This window comes from Chiloscyllium plagiosum, unplaced genomic scaffold, assembly GCF_037043375.1.
Source record: "Chiloscyllium plagiosum isolate Xiang-an unplaced genomic scaffold, Cpla_swu_hap1 HiC_scaffold_10, whole genome shotgun sequence".
Classification (NCBI taxonomy): domain Eukaryota; kingdom Metazoa; phylum Chordata; class Chondrichthyes; order Orectolobiformes; family Hemiscylliidae; genus Chiloscyllium; species Chiloscyllium plagiosum.
In genome coordinates this window covers 61,726,321-61,739,455 of record NW_028270148.1, presented here as the reverse complement: position 1 = coordinate 61,739,455, position 13,135 = coordinate 61,726,321, and the positions used below count along the sequence as shown (strand labels likewise).

Genomic DNA, 13,135 nt, shown 5'->3' with positions numbered 1-13,135 from the left:
CGCAGACAATAAGTAAAGATCTGAGGAAGAAAACACAGGCCTTTTAATTGTGGACGCTAAGACATATGTTAAAAATTCTATATGCAGACCATAAGAAAACTGAAAAGTACTTGATATTGCAAGTGCAAAATAAAAGGTGACATCCAGAAAAAAAAAATCAGTATTTTGGTTATTTGTTCAGAACTGAAAAGATACCGACATCTCTTCTGGATAAGTAGAAGCAAAGGTCACCAGAAAGAGGTGTTGGCCTGGGTTTCCTTGAATGACAGATGTCACAGAGTGGTTGCAGGCATGCTACAGAGGATATAGGAGAGTGACACAGCACTAATGAGCATGGCATACCATTATAGCAGTTCTCCTTGCAACAGCAGGTACAAACTGCAGCAGCAATAGCAGGTATTGTTGTATCTGGGTGTAATGGTCTAAAAATGGATTGGGATACTATCCCTGACAGCATAAACCTTAAGTTGCTGAAAGCATTCACAAGGATGTTGCCAGGATTGGAGGATTTAAGCTATAGGAAGAAGCTGAACAGGCTGGGGCTGTTTTCTCTGGAGTGTCGGAAGCTGAGGGGAGACCTTATAGAGGTTTACAAAATTATGAGGGACATGGATAGGATAAATAGACAAAGTCTTTTCCCTGGGGTTGGGGATTCCAAAACTGGAGGGCATAGATTTAGGGTGAGAGGGGAAAGATATAAAAGAGACCTAAGGGGCAACCTTTTCACACAGAGGATGGTACGTGTATAGAATGAGCTGCCAGAGGAAGTGGTGGAGGCTGGTACAATTGCAACATTTAAAAGGCATTTGGATGGTTATATGAATAGGAAGGGTTTGGGGGGATATGGGCCGGGTGCTGGCAGGTAGGACTAGATTGGGTTGGAATATCTGATCGGTGTGGACGAGTTGGACCGAAGGGTGTGTTTCCATGCTGTACATCTCTAGCACTCTAATTGGGAGTTGTATTCTATGACCTACATAATAGCTCCTTAGGATGGAAAAATGTCCTTTGATACCAATCTTAAGAAACTGAAATAGAAAAAATAGAAATTGTAAAGGGCTGCAAGAAAGGCTTCTAAATAAGGTTGCATTTTGCGGTATAGAACAACAGATTTAAAATTGGATAAAGAGCAAACCGCACTTGCATGGAATGAACACAATTGCCAATAGCAGAGTGTGTGTGCAGGAAGTGGACACTGCAAGGGTGTTGCTCTTTGCCATTTATATCAGCAATCTGCATGTAACCATCGGAAGAACTAAGCATGTTAACAACACTGCGATAAGTGCATGTGTGTGTGTGAGACCTTAATTGCAAACTAAATAATTTGCAGGCAGATCTGAATGGAATAGAAGAATTGACCATGTCTCCATTTCTTGTAGTACTGTATACAGAAATAGCGAACGTGGCTTTGTGCGTGGGAAATCATATTCACTAACATGATTGTGTTCTTTGAAGGTGTAACAAAGAGGATTGATGAGGGCAAAGTGATGGACATGATCTATATGAACTTTAGTAAGGTGTTTGACAAGGTTCCTCATGGTAGACTAATTAGCAAGGTTAGATCACATGGAATACAGGGAGAATTAGCCATTTAGATACAGAACTAGCTCGAAGGTAAAAGACAGATGGTGGTGTTGGAGGGTTGCTTTTCAGACTAGACACCACAAGGGGTGTGCCACTAGGATCGATGCTAGGTCCACTGCTTTTCGTCATTTATATAAATGAATGTGAACATAGGAGGTATAGTTAGTCATTTTGCAGACGACACAAAAATTGGAGGTGTAGTGGATAGCGAAGAAAGTCAACTCAGAGTACAACAGGATTTGATCAGATGGGCCAATGGGCCTAGGCATGGCAGATGGAGTTTAATCTAGATAAATGTGAGGTGCTGCATTTTGGAAAGGCAAATCATGGCAGGACTTATATGCTTAATGGTAAGGTCCTGGTGAGTTTTGCTGAACAAAGAGACCTTAAAATGCAGGTTCATAGTTCCTTGCAAGTTGAGTCTCAGGTAGATAGGATAGTGAAGAAGGTGTGTAGTATGCTTTTATATATTGGTCAGAGCATCGAGTATAGGAGTTGGGAGGTCATGATGCGGCTGTACAGAACATTGGTTAGGCCACTTTTGGAATATTATATGCAATTCCGGTCTCCCTCCTACAGGAAGGATGTTATGAAAGTTGAAAGGGTTCAGAAAAGATTTACAACGATGTTGTCAGGATTGGAGGGTTTGAGCTATAGGGAAAGGCTGAATAGGCTGGGGCTGTTTTCTCTAGAGCATTGGTGGCTGAGGGGTGACCTTATAGAGGTTTATAAAATCATGCATGGCATGGATAGGGTAAATAGAAAAGGTCTTTTCCCTGGGGTGGGAGTTCAGAACTAGAGGGCATAGGTTTAAGTCGAGGGGGAAAGATTTAAAAGAGACCCACGGGGCAACTTTTTCACGCAAAGGGTGGGTGTGTATGGAATGAGCAGCTCGAGGAAATGGTGGAGGTTGGTACGATTACAACATTTAAAAGGCATCTGGATAGGTATATGAATAGGAAGGGTTTAGAGGGATATGGGCCAAGTGCTGGCAAATGGGACTAGATTAATTTAGGATATCTGGTGAGCATGGACGACTTGGACCGGAAGGTCTGTTTCTATTGTATATCTCTATGACTCTTTAACTGCACAGTTTGTACATGTGCATGGAGAACTGCAAGCATGTATATCTCATACACAGTTGTGTGCTCAAGGCTATTTTCTTATCCTATTCCACTCCGGTCATATAGTCCTACTCTGTGCACCAAACGGATGCAAAGAAATAAGACACTTTTTATCCTTTTCTGTGCACAACTTTTTCTGGTGTTCAGACCTTGTGGTGACTAATGAATGCTTTATCTCCTGCAAGATCAACTCTATGTATAGTCAAACTTGATGTAACCTCTTGTGCTAATGTCCCTTTTCTGGGCTGATACTGTCACTTTAGGACAAGATCCTATTTTGGTTGTTACAAGAGTTCATAATGGGATACATCCTGTAAATGTTTTGATACATATGCATCCAGGAAGCCCATTATCAGGGCAAAATTATGTTCAGATTATATTCAGAAACACAATCTAGTGAGCACATCTCTAACACATGTCTGCAACCACTGAAAGACAAAAATGCCTGAGATCTCTGACACTCAATGTTGCATATGAACTTATGAATTAGGTGCAGAAACAGGTGATCAGCCCCTCAAACAGTTCTGCTATCATATAAAATAGTGGATGTTCTGTTTGTGTTTCAAATCCAATTGCCTTCTGTCCCATAATCCTTGATTTCCTTGCCTAACAATAATCTAGCTATGTCTGACTTAAAAATAGTCAATGACTCTGCCTCCATCCAAAAGAATTTTCATCTCTGTCCTAAAAGGGCGACACCTAATTTTAAAAGTGTTCCTGGATCTAGAATCACTCAGAAGGAAATGTTTTTTCCATGCCTAGCTTGTTCAGGATATTATACACTTTAATCTAGACATCTCTCATTCTTCTAAACTCCAATGGAAACAAACACAGTCTCTCTAACCTTTCCTCATAAAACAGCCCACTCTTTCCAGGTATCAATATAGAAAACCTTGTCTGAGCCACCTTTAATACATTTATAATCTTTCTTCAATAAGGACTTCTTCAATAAAACTACAAACAGTATTCAAAGTATGATCTTATCAATGCCCTGTATAAATGAAGTAGAGCATTCTTACTTTTATGTTCACTGTCTGTCAGAAAAATGGAGAGCATTCCATTGTCCTTTTTAAAAATTACTTGCTGTACCTATGTTTTAACATTCTATACCTAGATCCCTCTTCACCTTGGAATTCTGCAGTCATTCTCCATCTAAGTAATTAGCTACATTTTAATTCTTTCTGCTAAAGTGAACTGCCAGGCTTTTGCCCACCTATTTATGTTGGTCTGCAACCCTCTTCACAACATACTTTCCTAACTACCTTGTGCCGTCTGCAAATTTAGCAACCACGCCCCTTTACTTGCCTTCAAGTAAGCCACTAACTTAAATTGTACTAAGTTGAGGCCCTACCACATATCTCTGTGAGACCTGACTTTTGACCCCTACTATTGACTCACTGTCTAAGAGGATCAACACTCACTTTACTTACTCTTTTTCCTTTTAGATACTTGTGGAAACGTCTGGTATTTCAATTGTAGCTATTCTAATTTCTTTCTCCTGGTGAACCTTTTAAATCATTCTCAGCCATTCTTTTTATTCTGATCAATCATCTGACCTGCCACTTATACCCCTCAAAGAGAAAAGCTCCATCACTTAGAAAAAAAGTGATGGGCATGAATAACTAAAGAAATAATGGATAGCATAGAACTAAAAGAGCTTACAAAAATGCAAAAAAAAAGATGCTGCTGAATGGGAGAGATACAATGACGAGCCACAAAGCAGCTTCTACTGAAAGGGATTATGAAAAGAAACTTGCAAGTGACATCAAAATCAATAAGAAAGAATGTTATAGTAACATAAATGGAAAGTGGGCGGTCAGGAGCAATGTTGGCCTACTGAAGACTCAGAGTGGGGATATTGTCAATGACTATGAGGAAATGGCAGACGTGTTGAATAATTAATTTGCTTCAGTATTTAAGTAGAAAAGTAGGAAAACTTGCCAATAGTCCTGAAGAAATTTATACTAAATCGGAAACAGGGACTGAATACAAATTAATGTAAATAAAACATAGATAAAGAGGAAGTTAATGGAATTAAAGAGTGACAAATCACTGGGTGTTAATGTTTTCCAGGTGAGGCTAAAGGAAGTTGGGAAACACATTGTAGATGCCCTAACTATAATCTTTCAGTTTCCCCTAGATATAGGCGTCACCCCTCTGGAATGGAAAATTGCATATACCTTTTAAGAAGGGTAAAAGAGGAAAACCATGTTATTACAGATCAGCTAGCCTAAAGTCATTCGTGGGGAAATTGTTGGAGCCCATAATCAAGGATATGGAACTGAACACCTTGAAAATTTTCAGTTAATCAGGGAGAGCCAGCATGGATTTGTGACAGATAGGTAATGTTTGACAAACTTCACCAAATTTTTTAAGAGGTGACTGCGGTAGTGAACAGGGAATGTCTATGTGGTTGTTGTTTATAAGGACTTCCACAAGGCATTTGATAAAGTCCCACATAAGAGTGTGTTATCTAAGTCAGAAATCCATGGAATTGAGTGTAAATTACTGATATGGCTGGGGAATTGGTCTAATGGCAGGGGAAAGAAAGTAGGGATAATGGATAGGCACTCAAATTCGCAGAATGTGTCCAATGGTATCCCACAAGGATCTGTGTTCGGACCTCAATTATTCACATTATTTACTAATGAATTGAGTAATGGTGTAGACATCCGAATTTGCTGATGACACAAAGTTAGGCGACATTTGTAGACATGTAGAGAATAGCATAAAATTACAAAGGGCTATTGATAGACTGTATGAATGGATAAAATCGTGGCAGCTGGAGTTCAACGTAAGCAAGTATGAGTTATTCATTTTGGATTAAAGAAGAATAGATCAGAATACTTTCTAGATGTATTTAAATATAATGGATGTTCAGAAAGACTTGAGGCTTCAGTTTCGTAGACCTTTAAAATACAATGAACAGGTGCAGAAAATAATGAAGAAAACATATGGAATGCCAGCATTTATATTTGGAGGACTGGAGTTTTAGGATACAGAAATTATGCTGCATATATACCAAATCCTGTTTAGACTTCAACTGGAATACAGTGAGCAGGTCTGGGCACCACACCAAATGAAGGGTACATTGGCTTTGGAGAGAATACAACATAGGTTTACAAGAATGATACCTGAACTTTAGGGGTTAAGTTATAAGGAGACACTATATAAATTAGGCCTGTTTTCTCTAGAATTTGTAAGGCTAAAGAACTAGCTGATTGAAGTCCTCAAGATATTAACAGGAAAACAAAAGGCATATTCTTTTCCTTTTCAACCTGGGCATAAATTTCAATCATATGGTTTCACTGCTACCTAAAGAAGCCTTTCTTTTGAGATAATTAATTAATCCTCTCAGTACCAAGTCCAGTATAACATTTTTTCTTGTTGATTTCAGAATGGGTTGCTCTAAGAAATTATCATAAAAGCATTCTCTGAACTCTTCATCCAAATTATTATTGCCAATCTGATTTGTCAATTTTAAGTATAGACTAAAGTCATCCATGATGATTATAAACACACAAGATTTTTCTTCTTGGATACCTTTTAGTCAGATTAGGGAAACTGAAAACTACTTCCAGTAATTACTTATTTTTCCTACTATTCCCCATTTCCATCCAAACTGATTCTGCACTCTGAGCTTCTGACAAAAGTCATCTCTCACTATTACACCAGTGCTATCTTTGACTAAGTGCTATCCTTCCACCTTTGCTGAGTTTCCTATTCTTCTTGAAAGCTTTAAAATTCTCAACATTTTGGACCCAATCCTTGTCATCCTGCAACCACTCTCTGTAATGCCTATCAGATGATATTTATTTATTTCAATGTGTGCCATCACATTTTTTAAAATTATGAATCCTGCAAATATTCAGATAAAGAGCCTTTGGTTTTGTATTTTTGTAACATCTAGCCTTGACTATTGATGTATTTAACATCTATCATGACTGTTGGTGCATTCCAGGGAGCTGGCACTTGCTGATTCCATGCAGAAAATTTGCTTGAGTACTTGGCCATAACCAGCATGTTCAACCTGACGGGATAAGCAGAAAATGTCAGGTAGTGATGCTAAAGGGCCACACTAGGCTGGGATGAATATGAAGGAGTTCATCCACTGTCTGTCGACTGTACTTGCTTTGGCAGGTGAGCAAGGGGCTTCCTCCATGGAAAAGGTGGCAGGCGCTTTGATACATTTACAGCAGAATGTTCAGTGGCTGCTGAAAATTTGTTTGGACTTTCACTATCTTTGGGTATTTACTATCAATGACAAGATGATGGCAGGATGAGGCACCTAAATCTCACTCCAGGTTTCCTGTCCTTTTAAGGGGACAGGATGGTGCCAGCAGGCACCCACAAGATGGGGAGACAGCTGGGCATTCCAGGAGCTTCATCTCATGACAAGAAGAGTTCTGCCCTTTGCCAGTGACCACATTGCCAATGACAGCACAGGCCAAGGAAGGTACACCTGCATCTCTGTAGGAGATTTTCAGTAGGACGCGGCTCTGAGCTTCTTGAGGATGCCTGTCAAATTCTTCAAGTTCATGAGTACACACAACTCAGCCAGCTCTTTTCACCCCATTGTGAATGTCAGGGCTGTATCAATAGGAAGTAGGAAGCAGAGAAAGGGAAGAATAAAAATTTGAGGGCACTTTAATGGCATAAACATTTCACCACTCAATGTATATGCAATTGACACATGTAAATATATATATTCAATTGCACTGTTCTAATGTTTACATTGATTTCATATCCTGCGAGGTGCTTACATGGTTGGCTGAAGTAAAAGCAGTGGAACATCTCCACCATTACAAGACGATACTGTTCTTCCAGCAGGGCACCTTTGATTGTATCACAGCAACAGCAATGCGTGTATCTCCACTCTTTCTCAAGACCCAGCAAATGTAGCATTTGGGCAATGCAGTCAAAGTTCCAGAGGTAGCATTCAGAAATACACACTTGTCCAATCAGATCACCAGAGGGATATTGGAAACAGCCATGTTTTTAACAAGCAGTTAATGGGCATGCTGCAGGGAAGTGACTGGAATCTACAGACTGCAGGAAGCAAAGCTTTTTTTTTCCCTAGCTGGGGTGTAAATAGCCAGGATAGGTATTTTCAACTTTCGAGGTGCAAACTCGAAAGCTGACTCTTTGCATTTCTTAGTGGGGGGATAATGACAACATGTTTCTGTGTATAATGTGTAGATCATAGTAGTGGAAACTCACTGAGGATGCTCAGTCATTGCAACAGTAAGATGGTAACATTCTACAGAACATTAGGGGTGGAAAGGGATTGATGTGAATAATGATATTAGATTGGATATTCACAGAACTGAGGATCTTTCACCAGGCTGTATGTTCACTATCCTGTCTCTTTAATGGAGGGGTAAATTAGAATGTTGTCATCCTTCAATGAGCATCTTATTAGCAGGATGTTGCCACTGTGCAGCAGTTGCAGGTGCATGCGGTTGCTGAAAACCCTATATTTCCCATTTAAGCTTCCTGCCTCAGAAATATGTCATATCCTAAGCTGATCAAAAATAAGAACACAGCCTTTATTGCAAGCAATACTGTAAAACAAACATTTTTCTCAGTCAATCAGGGGTCTTGAATCAAGCAAACAGTGGACTTCCAGCCAGCTGGTCCATAATAAACAGAACATTAAAAGAAGCATGTGAGCTATAGGGAGAGATTGAATAGGATAGGGCTGTTTTCCCTGGAACATCAGAGGCTAAGGGATGACCTTATAGACGTTTATAAAGTCATGAGGGGCATGGATAGGATAAATAGGCAAAGTCTTTTCCCTGGAGTGGGGAAGTCCAGAACTAGAGGGCATAGGTTTAGGGTGAGGGGGGAAAGATATAAAAGAGACCCAAGAGGCAACACTTTCACACAGAGGGTAGTAAGTGTACGGAATGAGCTACCAGAGGAAGTGGTGGAACCTAGTACATTAGCAACATTTAAAAGGCATCTGGATGGATATATGAATAGGAAGGATTTGGAGTGATATGGGCCGGGTGCTGGCAGGTGGGACTGGATATCTGGTCGGCATGGACTGAAGGGTCTGTTTCCATGCTGTATAACTCTATGACTCTATGTAGCTCTGTACTACTGAGGTTTGAGACTATGAAGTTTTTCACATGTCTCTCTGGCTTGTCAGATCATAACACTTACAGCTTTGGCAAATAGAGTTCAGGAGAATCCAAAGGGTTTTTACATCTCTATAACTCTATGACAAAAGGATAACTACGGAGAGAATAGGGCCCCTCAAAGATCAGCAAGGCGGTCTTTGTGTGAAGCTGCAGAAAATGGGGGAGATACTAAATGAGTATTTTGCATCAGTATTTACTGTGGAAAAGGATATGGAAGATTTAGAAAGTAGCGAAATAGATGGTGACACCTTGCAAAATGTCCATATTACAGAGGAGGAAGTGCTGGATGTCTTGAAATGCAAAAAGATGGATAAATCCCCTGATCAGGTGTACCCTAGAACTCTGTGGGAAGCTAGAGAAGTGATTGCTGGGCCTCTTGCTGAGATATTTGTATCATCGATAGTCACAAGTGAGGTGCCAGAAGACTGGAGGTTGGCTAATGTGATGCCACTATTTAAGAAGGGTGGTAAGGACAAACCAGGGAACTATAGACCAGTGAGCCTGACGTCGGTGGTGGGCAAGTTGTTGGAGGGAATCCTGAGGGACAGGATGTACATGTATTTGGAAAGGCAAGATCTGATTAGGGATAGTCAACATGGCTTTGTGCATGGGAAATCATGTCTCACAAACTTGATTGAGTTTTTTGAAGAAGTAACAATGAGGATTGACGACAGCAGAGCGGTAGATGTGATCTATATGAACTTCAGTAAAGCATTCGACAAGGTTCCCCATGGGAGACTGGTTAGCAAGGTTAGATCTCACGGAATAAAGGGAGAACTCACCAATTGGATACAGAACTGGCTCAAAGGTAGAAGACCAAGGGTAGTGGTGGAGGGTTGTTTTTCAGACTGGAGGCCACAAGGATTGGTTCTGGGTCCTCTACTTCTTGTCATTTATATAAATGATTTGGATGCAAGCATAAGAGGTATAGTTAGTAAATTTGCAGATGACACCAAAATTGGAGGTGTAGTGGACAGCGAAGAGGGTTACCTCAGATTACAACAGGATCTTGACCAGATGGGCCAATGGGCCGAGAAGTGTTGGATGGAGTTTAATTTAGATAAATGCGAGGTGTTGCATTTTGGGAAAGCAAATCTTAGCAGGACTTATACACTTAATGGTAAGGTCCTAAGGAAAGATGTTGTGAAACTTGAAAGGGTTCAGAAAAGATTTATAAGAATGTTGCCAGGTTTGGAGGATTTAAGCTACGGGGAAAGGCTGAACAAGCTGGGGCTGTTTTCTCTGGAGCGTCGGAGGCTGAGAGGTGACCTTATAGAGGTTTACAAAATTATGAGGGGTATGGATAGGATAAATAGACAAAGTCTTTTCCCTGGGGTCAGAGAGTCCAGAACTAGAAGACATAGGTTTACGGTGAGAGGGGAAAGATATAAAAGGGACCTAAGGGGCAATGTTTTCACGCAGAGGGTTGTACGTATATGGAATGAGCTGCCAGAGGAAGTGGTGGAGGCCGGTACAATTGCAACATTTAAAAGTCATTTGGATGGGTATATGAATAGGAAGGGTTTGGAGGGATATGGGCCGGATGCTGGCAGGTGGGACTAGATTGGGACTAGATCCTCCACCCTCTCCGTATAACACCACATTTACCACATGCTAATCCACCTAACCTGCATATACCTGGACACTATGGGGCAATTTGCCTTGGCCAATCGATCTAGCCTGCACTTTTGGACGGTTGGAAGAAACCAAAGCACTCAGAGGAAATCCATGCAGACATGGGGAATGTGTAAACTCCACACAATCACCCAAGGTTATATTCTTACAAATTGCCAGAGGTCCCTCTGCACCTTCACAAAACATTCTTTTAGTTGTTTACAAATTAGACTTTTACAGAATAATTATAGTACAGGAGGCCATTTAGCCCATCATGTCTCTGTTGCCTCTCCAAATGGAAATCTCACCAAAGCACATTCTCCTGCCTTCCCTGTCATCCTTCATATTGTTCCTTTTCCAATAATCATTCTTTTGAATAACTAATGCACACCAGCATTTACTTCTCCAAAGAGAATGGTCCTGACTTCTCCCTTGAACCATTCTCATAAACATCTTCTGTACTCCGTCTATTACTCTCTTCTTCTCAAAGTGCAGCACCCGGCTTTGGACCCAATAACCTCCTTACTCTTGTACTGCATATTACAATTACAATTTTCTATTAATAAAGACTAGGAACCATATCCCATATGTTTTTTGCTGATGGAAACAGCTAGGACGTTTTGGGTAGTTTCACTATCACCAATCCTTTTTGCTGGCATCAGTCCATGCTATTGATACTAAGGAGAGAAGGATGCACTCTTCAGTAAAACAGGCTCAATCTTGATGAACAATTTTTAAAATAAAAATGTATATTACTTAGTAGCTGGTTACATTACATTTGAGATACATGATTGTATCTTGTGTGAGGCAGGTTCCACTTAAAGATTAACTTAATCTACCAGCACTAACAAAGATTATTGTGTAACTCATTGGACACAGAAATGAGGCACAGTACTTTACGTCCTGATGGTGCACCTTATCGTGATATTAATTATCCCTTTCAGGTATTAAATGCCTTATAAAACACTGCATGCTTTATTAAATGTTATCTCAAATTGTTCTATCACTGATTTTGTACTCCTTTATGTGTCGGAACTTCATCATACGTTGTCTCCTCATTTCCCCCCCCCCCCCAGTGCATGACCTCACAATTACGTGCATTGAAGTCCAAGTAGCTACCCACCCTCTCCAGTAATTTGTCAGCAATTTATAAGGCCTTAATTCTCACTGGGACGTAAAATAACTATTTTCACATTCCGTTCCTGCAAAATAAAATCACTACAAATGTGATAAGAGTTTAAAACTTAAAAACATAGTTTCTTAAGAAATATACATTTTTTTTCTTAAGATAGACGTGATATTTCCAAACCCCTCAATGGACTACACATTTTCTTGAGTGATTTGCATTCATTATTATAATTTCCTAACCTTTTTGCACCTTGAACTGCGGAACAAAATAATCCTCTTCAATTATGGCGCAGGATAAAACTGAGTGGACAACATTGGCTCGTCTAACCAATCAGATTATAACCTCAAACCCCTTTATTTTCATTGGTCCAGACTGATCCACCGGCGCCGAGTTTGACCGTCGTCCGCTTTGTTGATTGGCTGAACACAACATCATTCAGTTCATTCACCTCCTCTAGGTTGGGCTGGTCTCCGGAGCCGGCGGCACCAGGTTTCTATGAATCACGGCGACGCCATTTTCTATTATTATAATCACCGCACAAGGGGAGTGGGCAGGGAGGGGTGGTCTCCTGCCTTTTTACTCAATTATACCCGCCTCTGTCTGGTGGCGCACTTCTCAACCTTTCGAACAGGCATCAGCGACGCTTTAGCGTTTTAAGTCAATTAGGTAGGTGAAGGCGAACAGTTAAATTTGTTTTTAAAATAAAGGCTGAAGATTTCAAAATAACTAAGTCAGAACCATGACAGATCCCGAATGGCAGTCTCCTTCTGTCTCGTCCTCGGCTCGTTTAGACGACGTTGTTGACGATCGTACCGCCGAAGGTATGGAGGAAATGCTGGATGATTTGGATCCTCTCAAGCCTGGGGCTGGCGACGCACCCAGATTTGTACCTTCGGTCCCTGTACCTCCGGCTCCCAGCGGCTTCGAGCTGGCAGAGAGCACTAACATCGGCGATGAGGATACCCAGATTCCTCCACTTCTGCCCCCCAGAAGCCGACCAGAACCGGACTCCACCTCAGAGACGGCGCCTGCTACATCCACAGTGTCCGCCAAGACTTGTCCAGAGTCTGCCGGTAAGTTTTAGAACTACCAACTTCACTCACCACGGCTCATTATAACAAGATACAGTGGTAACCAACTCAACCAGAGAGCATGAGGCTCCACAACGTCGCCCCACTTTTAGTTCGACATTCTTACATTTTTAACTAGAATTTACATCTGAAAGTAAGTTAACACGTCCCGCACTTTCCGCCACAGCGATGAAGCAGTTCGTTGTATTGTGTTTTTAATTGCGATTTGTGTTTAAATGGCGAAGTTTTAAGTGACTGGTAAAATCAGAATGAAGCCAGTGAGTCACGATCTTCGATAGCCCTGTTGAAAGGGCGGTGGTTGCAGATCCAGTAACTTCGAAAGGGAAATTTAAAGAACCGAGATAAACAAAGGGACTAGAACTGGCAGAGGCCGGACATGACGGTCCGAATGCTGCCTCCCGATTGTTAAAAGGTTTGGGTGTGTAGTGTATAGACTTTAGGGTTTAA

The 13,135-nt window shown here is 40.9% G+C and overlaps 2 protein-coding genes across 3 annotated transcripts in view; one reads left to right on the top strand and one right to left on the bottom strand.

Annotated features, from left to right (window-relative positions):
• LOC148148967 (uncharacterized) overlaps nt 1-11,984 on the bottom strand; it is a 166,692-nt gene extending 154,708 nt beyond the window's left edge. Inside the window, exon 1 of the mRNA XM_087991390.1 lies at nt 11,837-11,984. The gene's annotated coding sequence lies outside the window, so the exon portion shown is untranslated. The remainder of the gene's footprint in view (nt 1-11,836) is intronic.
• A 200-nt stretch (nt 11,985-12,184) lies between these two features.
• LOC122552874 (uncharacterized) overlaps nt 12,185-13,135 on the top strand; it is a 101,291-nt gene continuing 100,340 nt past the window's right edge. The window contains exon 1 of one of the 2 annotated variants that reach the window (XM_043695969.2): nt 12,185-12,670. In XM_043695969.2, the coding sequence (XP_043551904.2) occupies nt 12,337-12,670 (334 nt within the window). In that variant the 5' untranslated portion in view covers nt 12,185-12,336. The remainder of the gene's footprint in view (nt 12,671-13,135) is intronic. The other variant, XM_043695970.2, reaches the window with a different exon arrangement.